Here is a 26022-nt window from a genome sequence, read left to right on the forward strand (position 1 = left end):
TGTTTTTTTTGTATCTATTGCTGCCTTTATTGTTGCGTTACCAACGTTGATCGAGGAGGCACTCTTGAACTATCCCTGGAGATGTTAGCCTGGTAATATAACTGGAAGGCTACTCCGGATGCGAATTATAAGTTAGCAAGGGTTTGTGTGTTCACTGTGTAAGCATCGTGTGTGCGTTCCCCACTGATGTGTGGAAGGCAATAGTATCCGATCTCCGGCCAACCTTTCTGATCTTCTTTATACATTAGATTCTCTCTCGCACCTGCCAAAGTCTATGCGCTTTTCAAGCTCCGCTGTTTACCAGGTAGTTTTCCATCTCGCGTAGATACGCGTCCCAAGCGTTCAATCTCAGACGCTCTGGAAAGCTGTGCCTGTCAGGCTTTTATTTCTGAAAATATACTCGCCGCTCTTCGTACGCTATATTTAGCATGTATAAAAAGACAAACAAAGTACAGTTTCCGCTCTTATGTTCAAATCTATGTAGACTTTGGGTTCTCGCAGCCGTTTATAGCCACCTAGCTCTGCATTCGCTGTAGTCTGTGAACGGTGATAAATTCGTCAAAATCACTGTCGGTCGTTTTCTAAATTGACGAGAGCTGGCCTGTTCGCAGAACAGCAAGCTCGCGCGAATTTCCAGACGCTGCGGTGTGTTATTTTGATTCCTGCGTCTTCGCGCCTGGCACCGCTTTCAGTCTGCAGTTTTCAGGATGCAGCAAGTAAGACGAGGCAATGCTTCATATCGCACAACTGCCTCCAGACAAAGCAAAGTGTGTAGAAATAATCAGCACTTTGCCGAAAAGTGTCCCACTGCAAGAGAACGAGTCTCGTGTCAAGAACAAGCTGTTGTCGTCCAACGATATGCCGAAGGCGTAACGTCTGACGCCGGTTATAAGGCCAATAAAGTGACATCTAACAACGCCGTCTACAACTGACTTCGTCGCTTCCGAGCCAACGGGAACCATGAAAGCGCAACGAATATCAGGTTTATGTCTGAAAGATCCGCCAAGAAGTTTCGGTACTAAGAAGAAAGAGCACAAATTAATAAAATAAAACAACCGTAGCAGATAATCAGAAACAAAAATTTCAAAGAACTGCCCATAACAAACGCTGACATTGTTTAAGGCATTCTTGCATTCAAAGTAAAATAGAAATTTTGACTATGTCATCATGTCCTCGAAACGCATCTGCAGGGCCAAGTCGTGTACTAGTGTTGCGAAGAGAGGAACGGGCGATGAAGATTTACACACGCGTTCTTTTGCATTTAGCACGAGGGACGCACTTTTTTATATTATGCTTTTTAGCCGCGATAGCCGAAAGAAATGTTCGGCAAAAAGCAGTGGAGTATTTCGCACAGGCTCCCAACCGTATATAACTCTCATGATCTTCTGTTGCAGCCCCGCCTATCGACAACTGCTTCTGGCACCGCGCCAGTAGCAGTTTTCATCGCGGGTCTCTCTCTCTCTCTCTCAACGTATAAGATGCAAAGCAAAGATATTTTTATTTTGAACGACTTGCTGTATACCCGTCTTGCAACAAGCTAAGCATGCGTCGGACGCCCGATGCACAACGACCCAAGTTCGTTATTTGTAGCTTCGGGTACGGTTGACTGCTGGCCGCTTCTTTAATCGTTGCGCACTCTTTGTACGTCTTCGTTTCTGTGTTTGCTTATTCATAAAGAAGCGTCGTATTTCAAATCACTGTATGTATCTAAACCACTGCGCTGAACAAGCATCCATTTTACATATAATTTTTGAAAGGTCTACTCTTTAAGCCGTCAAAACAAATTCCAACTGGCCAGAATTTTGTGAACGGCAATCAAGAACACTTGTCGGTGGGATGTAACGCGCATCCTTTTTCAGTATAAAACGCGCAGCATGGTCCAATGCAGCGTATCATTGGCAGGTCGCAATTTTCGTCCAGTGTGTCACGTGACCCTAAGTTGTTGACCTGTTCGCCGCGCCTGCCGATTTTCTCAGGCCGAAATGAGTCCAAGAAGCCGCGTTGCTTTTTTTTCGCTTTAAGATTTCGCTCTGAGATTTGAAATTAATCTGGTTCCCTACTGCAATCGCCATAATAAATAGAAGGTGCCCGCTATATTCACCTCGTTTTTTTCATTCGCGGAACATGGACGGCTACAGCTAATAACTGCTAACGGTGTACTACGCTATCTACCAGAAATTAAGAATCTCCCTGTGAACCGCTTTCGCGAATCTATTAATTTGTAAGGACTGTTCTCAATTTCCCATCGCCTTTCATTTCATTTCATTTGTTAAAGTCATAAGGGCCGTTTGGCATTACAGGGGGCCTATCATCACCTTTTTTATCGCAATTGGCCAGAGCACTGTCGCCGGACAACCTCTCGAGTAGAGATTTCACGTTCAGACGTGGATTACGAGAATAATTACTCATTACGCCCTTGACTGACGTCTGCACAAATCTGGGTTTACCAGTGCAGACGCTGTACTGGAAGAATTACCGTGCACTGGTCTACAATCACTGTCCTGCCTCGCTGACGACGGACGTAGCTTTAGCAGCATTGCACCCTTTTTTGCGAAGCCTGAGTGGGCAGGCTGCTTCCACAAACGAGCAGGATTCGGGAAGTCGCGCGAGTTCCTCAGGAGCTAAGCCTCTATTTGACGTCTCTGAAGCGAACACATTGCGCCGGACTTTAAACTTCACCAGTCCACGTCGCGAGACCGGTGGCTCTCCGAGCAGGTTAATTCGATCCTTAATAGGACACCGTCTTCGACCGAACCAGCCGCTCGGATCCAACAGGAGTTCGTGGTCAGCTGGGCTCGCCGTACGAACAGGTCTGTCCGGACCTGCCCGGGAAGATTCTGGTCGGTGCGCTCGCTGTCTTCCCGAAATCGATACGCGCACGCTGAGCATCGACTGAACAAAAATAAAAGGGATGAAAGAAGGATTATAATAAGCAGTGGCGCAGGAAAGGAAACCATCCAGAAACTCAGAGCAAAAGGAAGCGAGATGAATCGTCTCTTGGGCCGGGACTTAAATTCTTTGCGTGTTTGCTTTTTATGCCCAGAAGTACGCGTCGTTGTGGGGAGCAGCTGACGCACGCAGCTGAGCTTACTTTGCACGCTGCCCCTAAGGAGGTTGAAGTTTGTCTGCTTGCAGTATACACTTTGAGTAAACAGGGTGTCTGGACTCCTTTCGGCGCTGGTAAAAGAATAGTAAAGTTGTCTCAGCTGCGAAGTTCGCTTTGTCGTTCCAGCCCGTAAAGAGCGATCAAGTTTTCGTTTGCCTCACGTACTTTATGCTACAGCGCAGCTTTTAAAACAAGATAAATGTGTCTCGGGTTTTGGTTGAGGGTTACACAGGAGAATACTTTGTCCTGCAGTACGTGCATTCAGGCCGGTGATGACAATGAGGAAGTTTTTGAAAGTTATGCCACTTTTTGTTGTAATAAATGATATCCTCTTCTAATCACTTTTTATTTGTTCCTGAAGCTATAAAAGAAGCGGACATAATATGGTATTAAAGCTGCACCCAGTACGAAGCGACGATATGGGATCACAAGATTAAATATTTTGTTAATTAGACTGGCGTTCTAACAGGGCACTCAAAACTAAGCTTTTTATGCAATGAAATCTACTGCATAACAGGTGGTGGCACAGCCACATAGGTTAGGCTTACAGCATCGTGCTCACTCTGCTTTTGGTAAAGGTAATAAAAATCGTGACAGTAATGTTTTATCACAACTAGTTCGGCAAAGGTAACACTGACAGTGCGGCATTTGCGAGACGATGAACACAGAGCCCGGCAGTCCAGCACGTGTATACAGAACACAATATATCCTATGCGGCATAGGTGCTAAACATTTCACGAGTACTTTTGTCGTAGCTTTTTCAAATACCTTTTTGGCTCGTTGAGTGAACAACATGTTAGATACGCTGGCCGGTTGGTCGGTTGGATCGAGGGAGAATACGAACTCTGTTGTGCAGAGGAAAAGAAAGAACTTTTAATCAAGAGTTTTTTTTAAGTGTGCCATGAGGCATAAGTTGAAAAAAGGGGTGAAGACTTAAATGTGATGCCGATGGCTGAAAAGTGGAGATGTTGCTCGTTCCGAAGCCAAACCGTGACATCGCGAGAGCCATTCTTCTTCCCTCGTGCCACGCAGAGTAGCGCGCTCCTACTCTGTGGAGCGTTTTCCCTCTTTCATCTGTAAGCAGTCTTCGCTTACGAGAGAGAGAGCTGGCTTTTACAGGCCGATGTTCTGCGGTGCCACTCCCTGCACATTACTCATGCGCAGACATGGAGGTTTGTTTCAAGCGAAAATTCAGTTTGTGCGCTTTTTCAGCGTTTAAATAGTGTCGTGAACGGAAAAGAGGGGTTGCAATTCACCACCTGTCGGCGGCCACAAGTATAACAGAGCTTTTTGGCCACGTGCCTTCTATGCCTGAAGCTGCAGCTGATGAAGTCGTAATAGGAGATCCTCCCCCCCCCCCCCCCCCCCCCTTGCAGCTTATTAGTACCGAGCGCACAGTCGTTCGAGAGCTAAGGGAGGAATTGTCATCCAGCTAAACACGCATCCGGGCTGTCAGAAGAACGTTTCCTGACAGCTGGTAACTGACAGCTGACAAACGATAGTGTCACTACCTTCCCTTGGACAGGCGGCGATCCTTCATTCAAACCCGAGACCGGGTAGAACTGTTCTTCATTCTTTAATTTTCTGAAAAACCTGTGTAGCTTGTCATTTGTAGCCACATGGCTGCGCCCATGTGAATTCTAACGAGGAAGTGCTCATTTTATTACATTCGACCCCACTTAGAGGGAGTCCCCTGAGCGCAATTGTCACATCATCCGTGAACTAGCAAATTCATGATTGTAAAGCCATCCCCTACAATGCCTGCATCGCCCCCCCCCCCCCTTCCCCATTTCTGCTGGTAATCTTATTCGGCGAGGTGACGTTCAATTGTTATTTTTTTGCGCGAAAAGCGGCAATATCGCGCCAGCAGCTAGTTCTTCCCAGGCGTGACAGAAACGTCAAATTAGTGACCAAAGCACCAGTCGCTCTTTGAACAACCTGCCTCGAAATCACTGTGCAAGCGCCGCGACTGCCTTTGAAGGCTTGCCCTGACAGGAGAGAGATTTATTGACGTGCCTTGGGCAGCGAAAGCGTGTGGCCTCGGCCGTGGCCAGCACAGATAGCGGAGGTGGATTTAAGGCGTTGCTCTCGGCGGCCTCGCTTTTCAGCCAGCAAGGTGGTCACATCGGGTGCGGCCATCAGTCAGCCGCATCGCTCAGGACGTTGCACTAATGGACGACATGACAGTGTTTGCGGGCGATACAAACGGCTCGTCTACTTGGTTCACTTGGCGCTGCTCACTTGCATCATATTATTCTTACTGCTTCGGGACCGCAAGTTTTATGTTTAGCGATCAATTTTTTGGCTGATGAATTGAAAAGGGTACGCTATGTGTCTAAATTGAAATGCTCTAGTTTAAAATCAATATGAATTATTGTGACCGTTTTGTTTAGGACTCCAAGTGGTGGATGGTAGCGTAACTGTGAACATGTCAAAAAGGCACGACAGCTATCTGTTATTCGGGTTTTTCTTATTGCAAAAGGCAATAAGTACAGTTCACGAATGGAATGTCTTGCCGCCACATATTGTTAATGTTGTACCAAATGAAGCCTTTTTTCACGCGTTAAATGCATGAGTTCTGGTTTTGTGAATGTGAAAGTGCCCCCCTGCTGTAATGTCGAAAGGCGATGCAGGTACCAAATAAATAAAAATAAAAATAAAAGAGTGACAACACACACTGAAAAAGCTCAAATTTTTTCGTAATATGCGGAACTGGGCGTCACTATAGAGACCGAGATCACCTGAGATTGTCCCTTTTGAATGTTAGAGCTCTAGGTTCTTAATAGTTTGTTCCTCAATTACAGGCTGTCGTTGCCGTCGGCGGCGTCGGCTTCCGCAGCCTCGCCTTCCACCTGCCTCGATTGACAAGTTGCAAAGTGGAGAGAGGAAAACACCCTGTTCACCTTTAGGGGAGAGGAGGGAAAGGAAAGAGGGAAAGAGGTTGGGAGGCGACGGGTGGTTGGCCATCCGCCTGGGCTTCGGGAGGTGGTTGGTTCTATCCCCACCGCCGGACAAGGATGTGCACAAGTGTCCCCTGGCCTGGCGTCCAACTCTTTTCTTTGCTGTCATACCAGAGCTAACGCTGAAACGTTCGCGTTACGCACTCGCAACCGTACTGTGGGTGTTTTTTTTTACTTTTTTGGGTATGTCTTTGGTATGGTGTATTCAACGAAAGTGACCATAGTGAACCATCTTGAGAAAGCATTACACCTGCCATTAAACTATTGCAGTGCACATACTTCGCGCAATCTGGCGGGAAGTGGGGATTGACTCGGCATTCTTCGTAAACTTCTTCAGGCTCGTAGAACGATAGTAAAAATGTTTCTATTTCGTTCCAGGAACTTTGTGACATGGCGCAGTCATTGATGCAGAAATAGTTTTGTTACACAAAATGCCCCTGGAGTCTAATGTAGCTTAAAAATGGGGTGCTTGTAGAAGGTTTCAGAAAAACTCCTACATTAAGGATCCGGGCGCATTCCACTGCTCAGCCAGTGCTACCGCGATGAGTTGCACACAGGATAACGACGACAGCAAATTTTCAAAAAACGCCAATGCGGCACTATCGTCCCAGAGGCTGGGAGAAACGAATGAATGTACAAATGGCCTTAAGGACAAGACATCTCCTGTGGCCTTTCTTATAAATGGGGACTTCCTGCAGATATTTGTATTTCCCACAGTTTCTTTTTTCAAACTAGCGTTTGTATTTAATAATTCGGCAATAACAAAAGCATTATTGCTACTAGGGCTTATCCAACTTTACTCTTTGAAATGCTTCGTAGTAAGAGTGGCAACTTTCGCAAAACATTTAACTGATCGTGTTTACGTGAATACATCTTGAAATACTTCGCGACTCACGTGTCACTCACGAAGGAATAAAAACAGTGCTACGAATCATTCGTCCTGTCCTTATTGTCTCTTCCGTATCACGTGAGTCGCGCTGTGTACAAAGATGTGTGCCCAGATGAAAAACACAAAAAACATACTACAGGAATGTGCACATCTGGGACGCAAATTACCCAGAATATTGCAGTGCCTGATCGGAGCCGAGTCCCGCTCGAACGAGAATGTTGCGCAGGCGTGTACAAGATCGTAGAGATGCTCATCGACCACCCGAGCATCACGGCCGAGATGCTGGCCAGCGGCTGGGCGCGCAGCCAGGCCCAGGAGAGCTCCGACTACTCGGCCGACATCTCGCCCGTCATCCTGGCCGCGCACTGCAACCAGTTCGAGATCCTGCAGCTGCTGCTCTCGCGCGGAGCCGGCATCGAGCGGCCGCACGCGCTGTCCTGCGGCTGCCGTCGCTGCTGCGAGGACACGCGCCGAGATTCCCTGCGACACTCGCTGAGGCGCATACACGCCTTCCGCGCGCTCGCCTCGCCCGCCTGGATATCGCTCACCAGCGAGGACCCCATACTGACCGCCTTCAAGGTATGGCCTTTTTACTCCTCCTCCTCCTCCTCCTCCTCCTCCTCCTCCTCCTCCTCCTCCTCCTCCTCCTCCTCCTCCTCCTCCTCCCCGCTTCTCTTCGCGCGCCGATCGTGGTCGTGGTCGTTAATCTATAGGCGTCAGTAACTACAAAAGTAAGTGATTGTTGTGCACTGTCGCGGGTCATCTGTGGGGCCGAAACTATAAGGCCCAAACATAGACGCTGTCGAAAAGGCCTTTGGACAGCGAGGAGAGCAATGGAAGGGACGATAACAGGGGTAACTCTAAAAGCCACAAAGGTTGCGCAGTGGGTCGGGGAACAAACGCGGGTTAAAGGCATCCTAGTTGAAATCGAGAAGAAATGGGCTTTGGCACGGCGTTGAATTCTAAGGTAAGATAGCCGATTTTTGCTAAGGGAAACGAAGTGGATTGCAAGGCAAAGCAAACATTAGAGAAAACATCAGAAGGTCGGGTGGGGAGATGAGATTAGGAAATTTGTGCCGTCGCGGTAGCCGCAGTTGGCGCAGGACGAGGAAAATTGTATATTATTGGGAGATGTTGTACGACAGAAATCGTAACTGGAACGAGGACGACGACGATGATGATGGTGATGATTCTGATGATGTGGATGATGGAGATAATAAACAATTGGGTAGACTTGTGGATATATGAAGCCCACGGCCAAAGCTTAAGGTCGAACAGGCACAGTAACAAAGGACAGTGATCGGAAGCAATTGAAGTACCTCAGAAAGCGGTGACCAACGTGTAAACAGGCATTGCGTTCTTCAAAGGCATCCTTGTCAACCTTTTCACGCCAGTGTTATGGAGTTAGCATTACGCACTAGTTTGCTAGTGTGAATCGATTCCGTCAATTTTTGCATCCCTGTGACCTGCAAAGCTCTACCGGTGCCAAGACGAGGGCCCATGATGTCGTCGCACTAACCGCATAAAATCGGCCCAGCAATGATGCCTATGCCTACCAGGGAGAAGTAGGCCTGTTATATCAAAACGCCAATCTCCTACCATCTGAAGCACTTTCCCATGACACAGCCTTCTAAATTATGTTACGCAATGAAGGGAAGTTTACCAAATACAACGAATAGAAACAGGAAGAGGAAAGAACGTGAGTGGCAACCTGCAGCGACTGGGGACGGCGGGGGCCAAACCTGCCAGGAAGGCACAGATTGCAGCGCAGATATTCGGCGGCAGAGCACGTCCATCGATTTTCCCGTCACTCTGAAGAAGGCGTTCAGGTTCGGATCGAAAGGGTGCCCCTCCACTCTGGCCCCGAAAAACAGCGATGAGAAAACCGACCTCGCAGGCGCCGCGCAAGAGAAGGAAGCTCCAGAAGCACAGCCCGTTGGTGGGAGGACCCACACGGCTTGGCCTCTCAGGTTCCTTTCTCTTTGCCGCCGAGGCTGGGGCTCACAAGTGGAGGGAGGCCTCGTGACTCGGCTGCTCCCCTGGCGGTGACGGGGACGGTGAGAAGTGGATGCTGCACGGTATACGCCCAGCATAGGAAAAGGTCCCGCGCAGCCAGACTCGGAGACGGGCTGACGCGTGATCGGGGTATCGAGAAAGCGCCGACGACAACGGTTCACTCTTCCGTTTCCCCCGCTGTGTTCGCGGCCGGGTTCCTAAGTGGTGGCGAAAAAGGAGAAAGCAAGGGAGTAGTAAGAGGTAGAAGCGAAGAAAAGGAGCTGATGGCTTTATAACCTGCGGGCCACAAAAACGTGCGGAACTGCCGGTGCCTCGGCTGCTATTTGATCGCGAAAAAGAGATTGAATGCCTGTTGACGGCGATGAGCGCGACGTCAGAGAGAGAGGGAGGGAAAGAGGAAGGAGAAGGAAGGGAGTTAACAAGAAGGGCGAGAGTAACGTCAACGTGTTCAAAATGCCAACGCCTCGCAAGCGTACCAGTTTAGCAATTGGATACCAGTTATAAACTGTGCCGGTGAGAAACAACACCTGATATAAACCGAGATAGTTGTTGTTTACGCTGCCAGCAAAACGCACTTCTTAACGTTAGTCGCATTGTCGTCTTCGCCTGCTGCCCGTTAACAGCACGTTTTCTCGAAGCTATGTCGTGCTTTTGATGTCATTTCCTGCTTCGCTTCTCCTACCTTTTTTTTTTTAAAGCGGTGTGTTCGCGCCAGTGTAATCAGTTCACGGGGCAAATCAATTATGTGTGCTCCCAATCTCGCGCTTTACTTAGCCAAACATTGCATTCTCAGGCCTATGCCTCGCGACCGGCGCTCCCCACGTTCGTTGGCATAACGTCTGATTGTAACGTGGGCAGTTTTGTGCAAATCTGGGGATATCAGAAACTGTTCTTAGAGAAACTTGTTGAAGGTAGCAGAAAGCAAACTGTCGCAATACTACGCTTTGCAGACGACTTGTAGTGCCTCCTGAGGGGATTTCTCACACGCACTAGACAGGCATGGTTTGCCGACGTGCCCTGCTCGCGCTCCTCTCAAGGGCACTAGGGCGGTGCTTTTTTCCTAATACGCTCGTCTTTTCATACACAAGAAAGAAAGAAAGAAAGAAAGAAAGAAAGAAAGAAAGAAAGAAAGAAAGAAAGAAAGAAAGAAAGAAAGAAAGAAAGAAAGAAAGAAAGAAAGAAAGAAAGAAAGAAAGAAAGAAAGAAAGAGAGAGAGAGAGAGAAAGAAAGAAGGAAAGAAAGAAAGAAAGGAAACGAGAGTACCACTAGAGTGCCGCTGCATACAAAGACGGACACGGCACACGGACACAGCCTGTTTTGTTATTGCTGGAAAGCGGCGGCAGAGGCGCGGCCAGGAAATGAAAAGGCGAATAGCTGACAGAGGCAATAAGTTGGGTTACTAAAAAGGAAACTGCGCCGGAAAGGAAAAGGAAGAGCAGAAGGAAGCTTTTCGTGAGTTTGGTACAGAAAATAAGAAGACAAGAAATTAGTTCCGGAAAAAAATATAATTTCTTATATAAAGTATGAAAACGAAATAATAAAGTGCGGCGACTTCGGCAAGAATTGCAAACGTGTTCACTAAACAAAGCAAGAAAACAAATCGCTCTCAGCGTAGCCGGGGAAGCGGACGTGGTAGAGAGAGTCAAGGAAGGTCTCTTCGGGCTCTGAGATTGATTTAGACAGCGTAAGGTGCATCGGACGTGCCTGGGGTCAAGCGGTCCTTTGGGACGTGAATGCAGCGGCTGCGTATGTATGAAAGGGCCAGTTTCGAAGCCACTCTACATGTTACGGAGCTTCGTGTGACTTCAAGAATGCACAATTGGTAGTGATCAGCTTCTCGCTGCTAGCTCCACGAGACATGGATTGTTCAGAATGTGCGCTAGCTCTAGGTATATGAACAGTCTACATTTGCTGGTGTTTTAATACAGGAATGATTGCCGTTTCACGTCTTCAGACGTCTCAAGTGTCGAGGGCACGCGCTTTTTTACAAAAAAAGAACGTAAATTCGGAGACGTGAATACATAATATACACATGTCTAGCCAACATTTTTGTTGATTAGTAATTTCTGAAACTGTATATGTAGTAATTGGTTATTTATGGCCCACATTGCTTCTTATACATGATTATTTCATAAATTATCTATAACCTTCCCGTTGCGATGAATGGAGGCTTTGAAGTTGCCGAATTTCAGCCCGATTTCGTGAAAATAAGAAGTAATGAAATAATTATTTCGTCACTCGAATTTCACGCAGTCACTCGGCTCCAAAAATGTGCCCAGTTCGTGAATACCAAAAAAAAAAAAAAATTCTAACCCTGCACCTAAAGAAATGTCCATGCCGAATTCGGGCATTTGTTGACAGCCGTGTTCATATGCTGGGCTGCGCTGAATGTATTTCAGTAATTTTCGACGTGACAGAGGGGAGTCGTCACCAGACGCAAATACTGTTTCTTTCTGGAAAGAGTGTCAGAAATGAAAGGCAAGACGCCTGAATCAAAACAGACGAGAACAGTTGTCATTTTCTCTTGCAAGGCTCGCTAATGGTACCGCTTTGCAGGCTGTGTCGACATCGTGCGCGAAAAAACTGCATTTGCGAGAGATAGCACAATCAAAGGTAGAAATAATACACACATAAGTTTGCATTCAAGGAGGTATCTAACGATACTGCGACGAGCTGAAAACTTTCAAACTTCAAAGCTGGAGCAGAGCTCCAGGTTTCAATCGCACCGTCGAGAGTGACGTGAAAGGCTTCTTTAGTGAATAACGGGCCCACCACTACGGCACCTCTTTCTTTCTTCTTTCACTGCCTCCTTTATCTCTTCTCTTACGGCGCGGTTCAGGTGTCAAACGATATATGAGACAGATAATGTGCCATTTCCTTTCCCCAAAACCAAGCGTCCAAGCGAATAACAAAAAAAATAATGACAAAGCGTTCCTGAACTCATTCTGTTCGTCTGCATTGGCAAGACAAGCTCGTGAATTCAACCTGCAACCACATTTCTTAACAAGCCAGAATATCGATCGGACTGTACTAACCAGTTAGTGCAGTTATCGTCGTGTTAAATATTTCTGCATAACTCAGTTTTTGTAGTAGTCACCAAAACTCTTCTGGCGCCTGACTTCAATGCAGTATATTTTGTGTATGATAGAAGGCTGTCCGCTGCTTTATGCTCTCTGCGTACCACAGTATGCGTGCCAAGAAAGAGGCGTTTCTTTTTTTGCGCAGTCGGTCAATATTTCTTTATTTCTAATCTCCATTATATTTTACATTTGCTGCAGTTGTTTCCGAAGAAGTTGGCAAAATGATCTCAAACATTAATTCGCCTCTGCTTTCAACTTAGAAGAAAAAAGTACGTAACCAAGGCAAATCTGACTGCGGTATCGAGTCAAAATGGAATAGAATTTCGCTTTACGATTGTATAGCGTGCACAAAAAACAGAGCCGGCCACGCATACCTAGTCGGCTCGACTTCAAGATGGGTGCGAAAATGGATGAGGAACTGGTTTCCCCACGGCCGTTATAAACGAGGCCCTGCTGCATAATAGCGCGATTTCCCGTCGCCTGCGAGTTGTGCTGCCCCGCCCGTAGACAATTTTTGCGGAGAAGACAGCTTCTACGCCAACCATCGAAACGCTCCGTGTAGTGGCTCCACTAAAAACGTGCAGGGCTTTGGAAGCTAGAGCAGACAGCCAATCAGAAGCCGAATTCACCAGTACTTTGTGTGTCACAAACGCACGTGACTGGCCAGGTTTGACGTTCCAGCCAATCACGATAGCCGACAATATAGCGCCCACAGCGCCGGCCAGTCACTTTCAAGTGCTTTCGCAGCTGAAGAGATTTGCCTGTTCGGCTCCTCACTACAGCTTGCGCAAGATGTGGCTCCCTCTAAGTGCACACTTTTATTGGAAAAAGAACAGTGTAGACCAGTGAGCGGGTGCTGCTCAAAACGAGACGTTGGGCGTGGTCTATCTATACTGCAGCAATCCATTGAAGAGGATGGTGAAACTGGTTGATTGCTCGGAAGATGGCTTGCAACATGTCTGCGCGTGCTTGAAGGACTTAGGCTTGAATTCGCTCACCGTATGGGGAAAAGTTCGTTGACTGCAGATACTATATTTATTGAAGGTGGACCAATACCTTTCGTCTTTCGGTTAGTAGATGATTAGGCTGCGTTAGTTGCTCCTCTAAAAAAAAATCGGGCTACATGGGTGGCAGTAAATAAGACGCTAACGAAAACTGTAGCAATAGATGTAGTTTAACTGACTAATAAAAATAATGAATATGCCATAACAAACGAATAGTGTGGAGAGGATGTTTCAACCCTTTTGCTTATCTTCTCTGTTTTCCCCCTCTTGTGCTTTCCGTTTTCGCTCTGCATTTCGCCAAGATATATATCGTTTTAGGGGAGTGCTTTTATTGAAGCTTTATTCCTCATTCGCAAAAGAAGATCTTCAGCAAAGCTCCTCAGTTCTTAAACAACAGTAGGTTCGGCGGAATTTATACTTAGCGAGTGTAGCTAACCCCTTCAAAGGTTAAATATAGAAAAAAAAATACTTGGCCAGGCTTTCTCCTCAGAGTACGCCGTCACTACCTAAAATTCTTTCTTGAGCCGGTCATAAACTCCCCACGCTGTTAGTTCCTTTTAAAAAAAGAGTGTAATAACCTGCCTGCAGTATTTTGTTGATCCCCAAAGAAGCATAAGCTCATGAAGGATTTAAGAAGCCACTGTGGAGCACCGACTGAACGTCGTCATGTTAGAGATGCGCTCACGGTTTTACTCCGAATAACTTTCCCATCAGCACTTCATGCAAGAATTCGCCAGAATTTAATTGTTTTCTTCACTACTGGTTGTGAGAACCAACAAAAATTAGCGTTTTATTTCACAATTGTGTGTCAATAGGTACAACACTCAGTGGTGCAAATTGATCCTGTCACGCTCACATTTGTCCACAGGCACAAAAACCAGCCAAAAATTCTTGGCTACTTGATCACATAACAATTTTTATCTCAGAAATGAATTTTTCAATGTGAAAGAGAGATCCCACGAGAGCGCCCATTCCTATAGGCGGGGAAATTAAAAACTCCAGTGGAGGAGGACACGTGTAGAGTCTGTAATAAAAAGAACTACGCGAATAAAAGGCGGAAGTCATAAAGGAAGGAATTCACCTTGTGAATTCGTCTACTTGCCTCGTTCATTCGCTTCAAAGTAGCAGAGCGGTTTGAATATTTCGAAGTTTTTTTTTCTTTTCCGCTCTTGTCAAGTATTGTAAAGCTGTGATTCCTTTACTGAACATTCCAGACGTCAGACCGCGTTCCTGACTAATAGGAGCAGCTGGAATGTTCGCAAGATGTTCTTTTAATGTCTCCCTCAGGAAACATTATGGACATATCTCAACGTGCGTCTCGCCCTTCTTCCCTTCGGCTGTCTCGAGAGACTGAAATTTTCGGTCTTCTTATACAGAACGCACGTGGAATTTATTATCACTAGGGGCAGTTCTTGTATCTTTCGCTAAAACATAAACAGGGAAACAATGTCTCTGCATTCGTCGTAGAAATAAAAGAGGATTTGCTTTGTAGTCATGGTCAATTTAAAGCTTAGCCCCCTCATTTTTTTAGAAATTCTGGGGCGAGCTGTATCGACAGTTTTGCTAAGCGCCAACAATGGGATTCCACTTCAAAGCTACAGGCCTGGTAACTTGGACTCTTGTGGCGAATTTAGGCTTATAAACCAGTGCTAGCCACGGGCAGGAAGGTCTAACGCTGATATACGCACGCACACACAAAAAGGAAATTACTATTTGTTTTCGGTAAGGCTTGGGCGAATCATATCCAAAACGAAGCAATACAAAATTAACTGCAATAGTTGACTCCACAGGGGAACCAGAGCATGGCGGGCTGGGTACAAATGGAGAGGCGAAACAATATCTTGAAGATCACCAAATACGACGAGATTCGTCTTCGTAAGAAGCGGTAATAAAATGAAAGAGTCCTCGCAAGTGAAGCTGGAGCACTTCACTATTTCCTGCATGATTCAGTCAGCTAACTGCCAGAAAAAAACAAGAAGCGCAAAGAAAGAGCGTGTGCCTTTCCGGACGTTTGTTTGCGCGCTCCTGTTCATTCCGCCTCGTTATACATCTGCGCGTCATAACGCAATAACGCACTCTCGCGGAGCTCCATTTCTCCGCGGGCAGGTGCTGCAATTTTTCACGCGTTCTCGGCCTTTCCCCGCACTGCACGGTACTCGCTTCGCAATTGGGTAGACACAGCACCTCCGCTACGTGCATGTCGGCGGCGGCAACAGCAGCAGCGGCATTAGCTCTCGTTCCGTCGCTCCACGGGCTTCTTTCTTGCACGACAGCATGTGCTGCGTTAGCAGGGCTCGCGCCCCCCTGTAATTTTGTCCGCGAGGCTCTCCCCTCGGCCGTCATTTTTACTTAGCTCCGCTTACCCCAACCTTACTGTCTTTCCCCTTTCGCTTTTTGTTCGCTTTGGCCCGGCACTTTCCCGTTTCCTTCTCTTGCTGTTCACTGGTTGCGTTCTCTCTAACTCCATGCTTTTCATCTTCTGTTTATTGTGTGTTCTGTTTGATTCGCATTTTCACTTTCCTTCTGGCGCCTTTCACTGCTCCCTTTCCCTCCTTCTTGTTTTTCATTTGTCTTGCTTCTCTCTCCGTTTCATTAATTTTGCTTTTTCCTTTTACTCTTCCCCTTCCGTATTCTCCTCTCCTCTGTCCGTTGCTGTAACCTTTCTCCTCCTATTTTCTTTCCTTAACCTCTCCACCCTCCTATCCCCATTCCTTCCCTTCTTTCTTCAACCTCCTCCTCTCCTCTTCTGTTTCTCCTTTGTATTCCGGCACTTGTCGGCTTGTCGGTGCTGTTTCGCAGCGCGAAAGAAAGCTGCGCCTCCGGTTCTCCACGTTATTTTTCGCGCAGTCATCGGCGCTTCCGCCCCGGCTGCGCATCACCGCTGTTTCCCTCTTCTCATTCACTTCACTTGAATTCTTATTCCTTTTTTTGTCTTTGGTATTACCGCCGTCGTTAGTAGCTGCTGAAAGCACACTTTTCGACTTCCTCCACAAGCTCGCGCTACTCCCTTCCTTCTTTCCTTCCTTCCTCACCGACCACCACTGTGTCCTTCGCTCGCGGATGAAATGAAAGAAAGGAAAGAAAAAAATAAGGAAAGGAAAGAAGGCCGAGAAAATTGCCAGCTCGTTTTCCACCGCTTTGTTCACCGTATACACACCGAAGCGTTACAGCGTTCCGCTTCCCTTCTTTTCCCTCAGACTCTGGCTGCCGTAGTTTAAAAGCGCGCAAGTGACGAAAGTGGCGAAAAGGCACATGGACGAAAAGGCAAGTGCACTGTGTCAGAAAAAAAAAGAGCGCGAAAAAAATAAATGTAATAGCATAATGCGAGGAATCGCTTCGCAAGTCTCCTTTCGATTTTTTTTTTTCACCAAAGAGGCGTTTGTCACCGAGCAGACAATGACTCGGAAGTCAAACCTTCCCGATCTTTTTTTTTCTCCTTGCGGGTGGTGTAATTTGGTTCCCACGTGGCACAAGCAGGGCGAAACTGAAATGAAGCAAAAAAAAAAACGCGGAGCTCAAAAGATGTGGCGGATTGCGGCGAAAAAGGCGTCGTCGCAAAAGCCCGAGAAGCAACGCGACTGCAACTTTCTTCGGCGGGGCGAAATTCGGCGCTTCGGTGCTTATCAGAGTAGAATCCGCAGAGAGTGGCGTCAAGAAAGGTTTTCTCTTTGGCAGCGGTAAAGTTCTTGCTTCAGTGCGCAGCCCGAACGCATCGGGTAGGCGGGAAGGTTTCGACCCGACCCCGTGCAGGATAGGAGCGAGAATTGTAATCAGCAATAACAAAGGAGACGAGAACGCTGGCTTCTGTTTACATATCGCCTGAATCGGTTTCTTCCGAAACACTTACGTACAGAAACTTTCCAGTTGAAGTATCTGCACGTGCGTGACCTTCGGGGATACTGTAAGACCTCGCTACAACGAAACAGTTTATAAACAAATAATAAATACAGCGAGAGAATGATGGTTCCCCTTTAAAGCTCGGCCAACGCGGGCTATAATGAAGCCATGGTTATAACGAAGCGCAATGCACCTTGCGTGCTGTTATAAGAGACTTTCATATTTGACGGTGTCAATTACTCTTGAGGAAATCCTCTTCAAGCTTGTCAAGAAATATTCGCACGGCACTTTTTCCATTTTATTGGAACTGTAAAAGCAACATGCAATTCGCGTAGAGGAGCGTTGCACGTTTTTAGACCTCCTTGCTTATAGCGGTCGACCAACCTTCTGGAAAGCAAAAAAAAAAAATAAATCTTTTAGGTGTTGTGGATGCGCACCTGAGGTAGTTTCTACAGCTGCCGTTTGAATCATCATGGAGATATAATACGCCATTATAGAAATCTATTGCATTAATAATTGTTGATAATTAGACTAATCAATTCACAAAATAATATTAATGCATATTATCAACCGCCCACCATCCAAAAGGTTATGATTAAAAACTGGCAGAATATCAAAAGAAACCAAGGAGAACGAGTTTCCGCAGCCATGCGGTTTCATTGCGGAAGTGTTGTCCGCGCTGTGAACAGAACGCGGAATGTGCGCGGCAGGAGCGCGTGTCCTGAACATAATGCGCCGGCTGGCGGCTGCGATAGCGTGCTATCAGCGTACGCGAGAGTCGGCAGTCCTGTTTTTATTTTTGCTTGGACCGTTTCTCATACAGCAGGTCATAAACGCGGTGGGGGAAAAGAAGCGGTGGTGCAGGACAACGTAAAATTAGGTATTATGAATACTTTTCTAACTTTTTTTACTTTCTCCGGCATACTGCGCACTACCTGAATAAATCCAGAAAACATAAAACATACAGGAGTATATACATAAATAGGGCGATTTATGAATATTCAACTTCGTTTCAGCTACGCACCCTTGTAACTTTTCACACATCTCGAACGGTTTTCCAGTTGAATAAATAACTTTTACTAATTATAGAGTGTAAAGATGGAAAAAAAATATTCTACTCGCTTGGAGTTGCTGCAAACAATATTGCTTTGTTTTTCTGTGGCGACCACTTCTATTTTCTTTTTCTTAATTTGGCTCACGATACTGTGTTTCATACGCTAAACGAAAGCGCCCTCCAATGGAAGAAATCAGATTATTGCGCAAGGTCCTGTAAGTTTTAGGAGAACACTGTACAGCACTGTTTATATAGTCAAAGTCAGTGAAACTATTGCATGAAAAGCCGCGAGCTTCCTGCCTAGCAAAGCCAATACTTTAACGTTCCGTAAAAAACAAATCCTAGTGTGAACTGTCAGTACAAACATCCGGCTCACTTTTTGTCGTTATGTCGCAATCAAGGGCGCAGGTGCGAACGTTTGGAATAAAAACAAGAAAGCCAACCTCAGTGCTAGGCCAAAGCAGTCCGATGAAGTCGGCCCCAGGCTCGCATTCCAACTGGCTCCAACATAAATGGCCCTAGAACCAAGGGAATTAAATGTAACGAGAAACAAACCGACGCTACCGCCGCCATCGCCGCCCAGGAAAGCAAGAATAACGCTCTGCAGCCTTCGATGATTCCGTTCTCTACGACAAAGTAGAGCTTTGTTGCAATTCGTTCTTGCTCTGAGGGAGCGTCCTCGAGCGAGTCGCCATGTTTTCTTCTTCTTGTACAGTGTAGCCGTCGTCGACATTCATCCCATCTTCGCCTCATTGCGTGCTCACGAAAGAGATGACTGGAATACAGCGGCAGTGGAGTTTTCTGTTCAGCTTTCCCTCATTTCGCGAAAATGTCAAGCTAGATTGGCCCTGGATAGGCAAACAAAGATGAAAGGACATATCTCAGGACCCAAGGACGTTGGGCCACGAAATGTGCACAGCACATTAGAAGAGGAGGGGGTGTGGGTGCGTGTCGTCGGGAATCCATTTTCCGTGAACGAGGCGGAGTCACACCCGTCGAAGCGCACATTCATCGTACCGTCAACCAAAAAGCGAACGGCAGGGTGATCTACTTTTTTTTTTCTGCGTCTGTGACCCATTTCAGCTGTTTCGTTGCAAGTATATGCGCATTTTAGCCTTTGCTTTATTTGCGTTTCCTAATGCAATGAATGCGACGTGTAAATAGTTGACAACAATATATTTAAATCATATTTTGAGGCTGCAGATGTATTTTTAAGAACACTAAGCCTCAATGACTGCTGCAAAGTTGCGTCTACATTAACTCGCAATTTATATAAGTGGAACAACGCTTGGCTCTCTGCTTTACAGTTATTTGGGTAACTCGACTGAACAGAGCTAAAGCAAAAATAGTGAACGCTGTTAATGCGGAGCTTGAGGAGAAGGGCAAATTTGACGTTAAAGCAGAAGTAATTTTTTAGTAAAGTCCGGATTAACAGCGGAACGTAGCATCAACAGAAGATCACGAAGTTTTCTTCACGCTATTAAAAACCATGTGATTTTTCTTTTTCTTTCCGTGAAAACTTGAATAACCTGAAATATTTGTTGTAGGCGCAGATTAAAACAAATTTTTTCTCCCTTTTTAACAAAATCGTAGTGACAGAAAAAAAACTAAAAACCTTGAAAGTACAGCTGTAGAGAAAACTACTCCTACGAAACACAACGCTCTGCGGGGTTCCCAAAGCCAAGCAAGGTCAATACAGCTGCAGCATTCATGCAACAGGTGTCAGGCAGAAAGGATGCTGTGCTTAAATGCACCTTTATTTTTCGTAACTTTCTCATATCCATCGTACTGCGATTAGATCAGTTTCACCCGGCGTGATTGGTTTGTACAGTTGGCGCTCGCAATGTCTAGCGTTTATCCTACGTATAAAAACTTGGGAACAACGACATAAATATAAATGAGGCCTATGATACATACAAATCGGCAGCGGCCACTAATGGAACTCTGTTTTGAAAACTCTGAATATACAATAAGTCATTCTCGCGCTATGGGTGTGACAGTCTTTGTTGTCACACCCATGACACATATTCCGCTAGAACAATTATGTGCTTTAGCTCACCGTTTATATGAGTTTTATGTCTATAAATTTTGATAAACCTTGCCCTCTACATCAGTGCCAGGTAATGACACTGCCTCGTTTCCCTTCCCTTGTCTGTCCAATTAATGACACTGTTTTTTGCTTTCAGTCATGATGTCACAAGTCACACGTACCAATGGTGGAAGTTTGAAACCAAGAATAGTGAAAATCAGTGTTAAGAATCACGGCCCCTAATCTTTTTTCAATACCTTTCAGCCCTTTTTTTTAAGTAGGCTCCACCGCAGTATTACTTAGGTTGTGGCAGAGCACGCTCTTCAGGCAATGCTTAAAGCACACGCAGGGCTAAGAACAGCGCTGCGTGGAACGAGACGACCACCACTGCCGCAAATAAAAGAGTATTTTTAAAGAACCTTCTATTGCAGATAGTGACGCGAAGTTTAGAAGATAGTGGTTGCAAAGAATTTTCCTCCTTTTACCTATTTTCGGTGATGCTATTTTTAAGATGGCAGTACCAGTAGCACTTGTCGAAAATGCAAGCGTCCTTGTGAAAGCGCTGTGAGTGACGCATCCACCATCCCGAAGCACCTTTCCACCCCAGCTCTACTCTTTTGCGCTGCCACCTACCAGCCGCCCACGTACATCTATCCTCCACAGGGCCCTTCACCCACTCAGCTGAGGAACGAGAAAGGGACGGCGAAATCGACTTCAAAGATGCAGTGGGATAGCCAGCCGCCTTTCAGAAGCACTACCCAATACCTACTTCCTTACCCCACCCGACTAGCTAGGAGGTGGTCACCCGCCCATCGCCACCTTCGACCACCCTCCCCACCCAACCTTCACTTTACAAAAGCGCCGCCCACCACACAACCACCTCCGCCCACCTGCACTCCCCACAAAGATTATGTCGCGTGTATGAAGCCTCGGCTCAAAGCAAAATCATTCATTAAAATAATAACATCAGGTAGGCATCGAGGGCGAAACCAAATGCTATTCAAGCTTTCTGGCACCAGATTTCACGATCGCGCTGTTGTTTCGTTGTTTTTTTTTTGTAATGTAGATTTGCTCTGAGGAGCGGAAGTCAACTTCCGAGTTTATGAATAAATAGTATATTTCGATTCAATCCAGTTTTCTCTAGCCAAACGCTATTAAAGGTCGTTGTTTTTGTCACAATACCAATTTTTATTGCTAAATATTTTTCAATGGTTATTTGACTATTATTATCATGGCGCAGTCGATATGAGTAAGTGTATTCTGAAAAAAGATAAAACAGCCACTTCGCATAACTTTCGTAGCGAGCACGACCTTTGAGAATCGCCTCGGCTGCCACGCACACGGCTCATTACGCAATAAAATGCGCACAGCGTGCCAGCCTCGTTCTCACTGACGCTTCGGGTCAGTCTTGTTTTGTTTTTTTCTCTCTCGCAGCAGGTGTGCAGGGAAACCACTCTAAGCTGCGGCGCGTAGTGGTAGGCATTAGCATGCTGCCCCTACACGCCTCATTGATGCCAGGGCATGTAATGCGAATAAGCGCGTAATGAGGCGAATTGAGAGCTAACTTGGCTCAGCGCATCTTCCTTCTCTCGCCGAGTGAGTGACATAAAAATAAAGTGGACAACAGAGGGTGGAAATGAAACTGCCGTGGATTTTGCACTTGATGCTTATGCGTCAAATGTGGTGAATAAATTGGCGGTGGTTAATAACAGTTATATTATGAATAATATTTTTGCGACTATTACGTCCGCTTTGAACACTCTCCTCGTTAGCAACAAAAGTGTACATTATAAGCATCGAACTTTTGCCGTCGCTCGCGCTAATCACAGATCCTCATTGTCAAAGAGAAAAAAACTCACTAAACCACAAATTTCAAATAGTGCGCACTTTATGTAGCCACTTTATGTGCGCACATACAGAGAGTTCAGAGTTCCGAGTTAAGTCGTAGCAGAAAAAAAAAGATTTTTCTTTTTCTGCAGTTAAGCATTCGGTTGGTTCAGGGGGGTTGAATTCACCAGCGTGCATTTGTGCGGTTCGAATTCCATCGCTACTATCTACTTTTATTTGGATAGAAGAAAAGCCAATAGTCAGAAGTTTCCATTACTAAAGCCTGGTAGTCTGGGCATAATTACGTTTTTGCGAACTCTTCTCTTCATGAAAAAAGGGATAAAAAAAGAACTAATCATTACATGAACAGAAGGTTGGTCGCTGGAATGCTGACTGAGAATTGAGAACTGGCACGATTTACCCCGCTGATGCGGTGATTTTAAGTTCCAACAAAACGGCAAAGGGGGCTTGCATTATATGATGTCTTCTTTTTAAAATGAATTTAAAAAAAACAAGAATATTTCTTTATTATAAATCGAATCCAGAGTTATGAACGTGAAACATCAGGCCGAAAGTGCAGGTTTTCAGCACGCGGAATTTTATCTGTTTCTAACCATACACTTTGACAGCAACTTTGACTGCACCTTTATCATTCCATAATCTTCACAACGCTGAATAAGCGGCGCCAAGTTCTCATTTTTACTCAGTTCCTGACAGTTCTCCGCGCATGACTTCAGTGCTGTAGTTCGCTTTCGCATCCATCAAAAGAGATCATTACTATGTCCTTTCGAATTCCTGTTCAGGTGTTTTAAGCATGCAAGCCTAACTCTTTGAAGCAGGGGGAATACGCGTATCTATGACGTATATATATGAGTCGTTTCCCCCAAAACAGGGTGCCCAGAAAACTGCACGTTTAACAGTGCAAAAGAATAATGATATATTAAATACTGCTGCCTTTACATTTATCTGCTTTTGTATATCATCAGTTATACTGGTTTGGAAGCTGTACCAGCCGTATATTACTTTTGTCTTTTCCACAAACTCTGAAATTCGGTGTTGTGTTAACTGGAAAACATATTTTTAATTTATGCTAGAAATACTGTATATATTTACATGCAGAATGCGTCCATATATCATGTCAATGTCGTTTTCGTATTTGGTGTATTAGAATTTAATTTCCGATTAAATTTGATTAAGCCACGATTGAATGCACATCTACAACAAAGACCATGCGATGAACGCATGGTCTCTTTATTTAGCAAACCATGACAACAAGAAAAAACCTGCGACAGTACCGGGGTTTGCAGCAGATACACGACTTCGCGCGTTCGCTGCCACGTGTCTTGAATCATTTGGGTGCTAAGGCATCAATGACCGGCGCCTGCTGGAAGTCCAATCACGTCAATCACTCACGCAACAGCCAAACTGTTGACCAATCACATCCCGTTTTATTGCGTAAAGGTGTTTCCAAACTTCTTTTAAAGCGTTACTTATTGCCTCAGGGCATTAACGAGGTATGTAATGACAGGTGAAAGTAAAGGTATGGTTAAATAAATGAAAAAAGTTGACCAATCTAATGAAGTTGAATAGTGAGCGATATATAGCGAAGGATTGTTCTGCGAGAGACCCGCTGCCACCAGATGCCGAATCCTCGTCGGCTTTTTTGCCGGGCAAGCCCACAGCTGGTGGTAGATATTGGCCTCAATATTCCAGGGTTTGCAGACTGGACACCCGAGGCGGGGATATAAGTCTCGAAATTAACGTCACTTTCGAATTACGGCAGGAATGAGGGCGACCCCGACCCGTATCATCTGATGCGCAGCCTCCTCTGCACGGGTAAGACCGGGAGAGTGTTACCGCACACAGAGGGATGAGAGGTCGTCTGCGGCGCCGGATGTGCTCTTTTCTTGTTAAAAAAGAGGGTGGGATCATCGAGATTTACAAGGCTAGGCGATGACGAGGTTGGGGTCGCTCGGCGGGTCGCAAATTCTGAGCTCCCAAAGGAGCTCAGGAAGTCACGTGGGATTCACTCGATACGAAATGGTTTTTGAGATGCGTGCCGGCAGGATATGCATCTTTTAGCAAATTTCTAGGTTGCTTCTGACGCGTCGGGGTAGCTGCGTTACTTGAAACATGTACTCGATTGAATAACGCCAGCTTTCTTGTTTCCACAAGAACGCAGTTTTTAGGTGACAAAACATGGTTTGGTTTGGTTTGGTTTATGGGGTTTAACGTCCCAAAGCGACTCAGGCTATGAGAGACGCCGTAGTGAAGGGCTCCGGAAATTTCGACCACCTGGTGTTCTTTAACGTGCACTGACATCGCACAGTGCACGGGCCTCTAGAATTTCGCCTCCATCGAAATTCGACCGCAGCGGCCGGGATCGAACCCGCGTCTTTCGGGCCAGCAGTCGAGCGCCATAACCACTCAGCCACCACGGCGGCTAGGTGACAAAAAATGGACGGAAAACAACGAGAGCAGTTATAATAAGGCGAGACATGAGAACAAAATATGACACCAAGGAGTCTCTCCCCCTCATTAGTGCGTTGTGTCATTAAGGAAACGCAAAGCCGACGTCGAGTGCTAAGGACCACATAAATCTGAAGGAAAGTGTTGGCGGAAAACACTTTTGCCTTCGTAGTAAGGTAGGCAAACAACCTTGAAAGCAAATGTTTGAAGTGAACAAGTTGCTATTTTCTAATTCATAAATTACCATACAAAATAGCACTGCCGTAGCAGCCTTCCTGTAATTCACTTGTCTAAATGTTAAATTTCGCACTCTGGTTGGATGGAAACAGGACTAATTGTAAAATGTGATGTTCTAAACAGGCAACGTTGCCCTGTATGTGCGCTTCATAGTCATTTTTGACCATTGACCCCTCCAGCGTGTGAAGCTAGTAGTGAAGCTAGGTAGAGGCATTCAAATGAAAACTGGCGATGTTAATCTTTTCATGTACCTGGCGGGCTACACTCGATGAAGATATCAATTATGACAGCATAAGCCTTCCCACAAGTGTCAGCGTTACAAGCACATTAGCCAGGCTGAGGTCATGATTTATCTTCATACATACTATGCCAACCTAGGTGACGTTTATGCTTAGTCTTCGGCTGCACATGAGCAAAGAAAGAAAAGCAGATGCCGCAGCTGTTCGCTCTGCAGAAATGAGTTCCCCCGAGAGCGTGTAGCCGTCTTTGACAGATTGATTGCCCCTGCTGGATTGATAGTTCTGTACGCTTGCGGCGGTGTGTATCCTACCCGCAGGTTTATGATTCTGGGTGCCCAAATCTGTCTAGTTCAATTCAACGTTCTACTGAATTATCTCCAATGCCACACATATACAAAAAAAGTCTGTCTTAGACTTATCGTTAGGAGCTAAATTTCTTAGGAGCCTATGAGGAAGCTAGTTTAGCGACAGCTTGTCGAGCCAGTTTCGCTGACTGCCTTCAAGCTGGAATAAACTGCGTCGTCACACTTACCCAAGCACGTCGAGCTCGTGCCGCCGACTTGTCGCAAGTGCAGGGAAGTTGGAGCGTCTCCGAGATTAACTAAACGCGGTGAACCATGACCTTTTCCGCATCAAGATATTGCTCAGCGAAGCATCGCGCACTCTCAAAGGGCGTAGAAGGCCGAACGCTTGCTCTCGCTTCGGGCGACAGGAATTTGTTTTCTAATGCATCGAGATGGCTTAGAAAACTATCATATTTGCTAAATTTATTCTGTGTACCCCAATAAAGATAATTTTTCGTTATTCCCAAACACAATTTTCTTATATTTTAATGACCAAAATGATCATTAGTAAGACTGCTATTTTTTCCCATTATACGATTACAAAATTTCTGGTGTTCAGACCAGAATGGGCGTAAATTGCTGGGCTAGTTGGTTCATAATGTTGTCAGGGTGGAACCAGCGGAACACAGACGCAGGACAAGAAAAGGTGTGGTGTGTGTACCTCCTTTTCTTGTCCTGCGTCTGTGTTCCGCTGGTTCCACCCTGACAACAGACCAGCATGGCTTCGTTAACACTGCCCTACTCGTAGTGCATTCAAACTACCCTGTTTTTGTTCAATACTTATCAACTCCTTTAATATGAAAGAAAGTGGTGCTCATGTTTAAATCAGGTGACCATTCCTTTTCCGTAAAAGAGAATAGGGGTGGGGGTTCTTTCATCAACTGCTCTTTCTAACGCACGTTAATTAATGGCTTATCCTACTTTGTCATAG

The 26022-nt window shown here is 45.8% G+C and overlaps 2 protein-coding genes across 3 annotated transcripts in view; one reads left to right on the forward strand and one right to left on the reverse strand.

Annotated features, from left to right (window-relative positions):
* Window positions 1-26022, reverse strand: part of Polr1D (RNA polymerases I and III subunit AC2 l(2)37Cg) — a 389457-nt gene that overhangs the window by 177213 nt on the left and 186222 nt on the right. The window lies entirely within an intron of this gene.
* The window catches only part of LOC144129127 (transient-receptor-potential-like protein), a 155742-nt gene that overhangs the window by 80220 nt on the left and 49500 nt on the right, over window positions 1-26022 (forward strand). The window contains exon 4 of the mRNA XM_077663049.1: window positions 7182-7534. Within this exon, the coding sequence (XP_077519175.1) occupies window positions 7182-7534 (353 nt within the window). The remainder of the gene's footprint in view (window positions 1-7181; window positions 7535-26022) is intronic.

The sequence above is a fragment of the Amblyomma americanum genome, chromosome 4 (genome assembly GCF_052857255.1).
Source record: "Amblyomma americanum isolate KBUSLIRL-KWMA chromosome 4, ASM5285725v1, whole genome shotgun sequence".
NCBI classification, from domain to species: domain Eukaryota; kingdom Metazoa; phylum Arthropoda; class Arachnida; order Ixodida; family Ixodidae; genus Amblyomma; species Amblyomma americanum.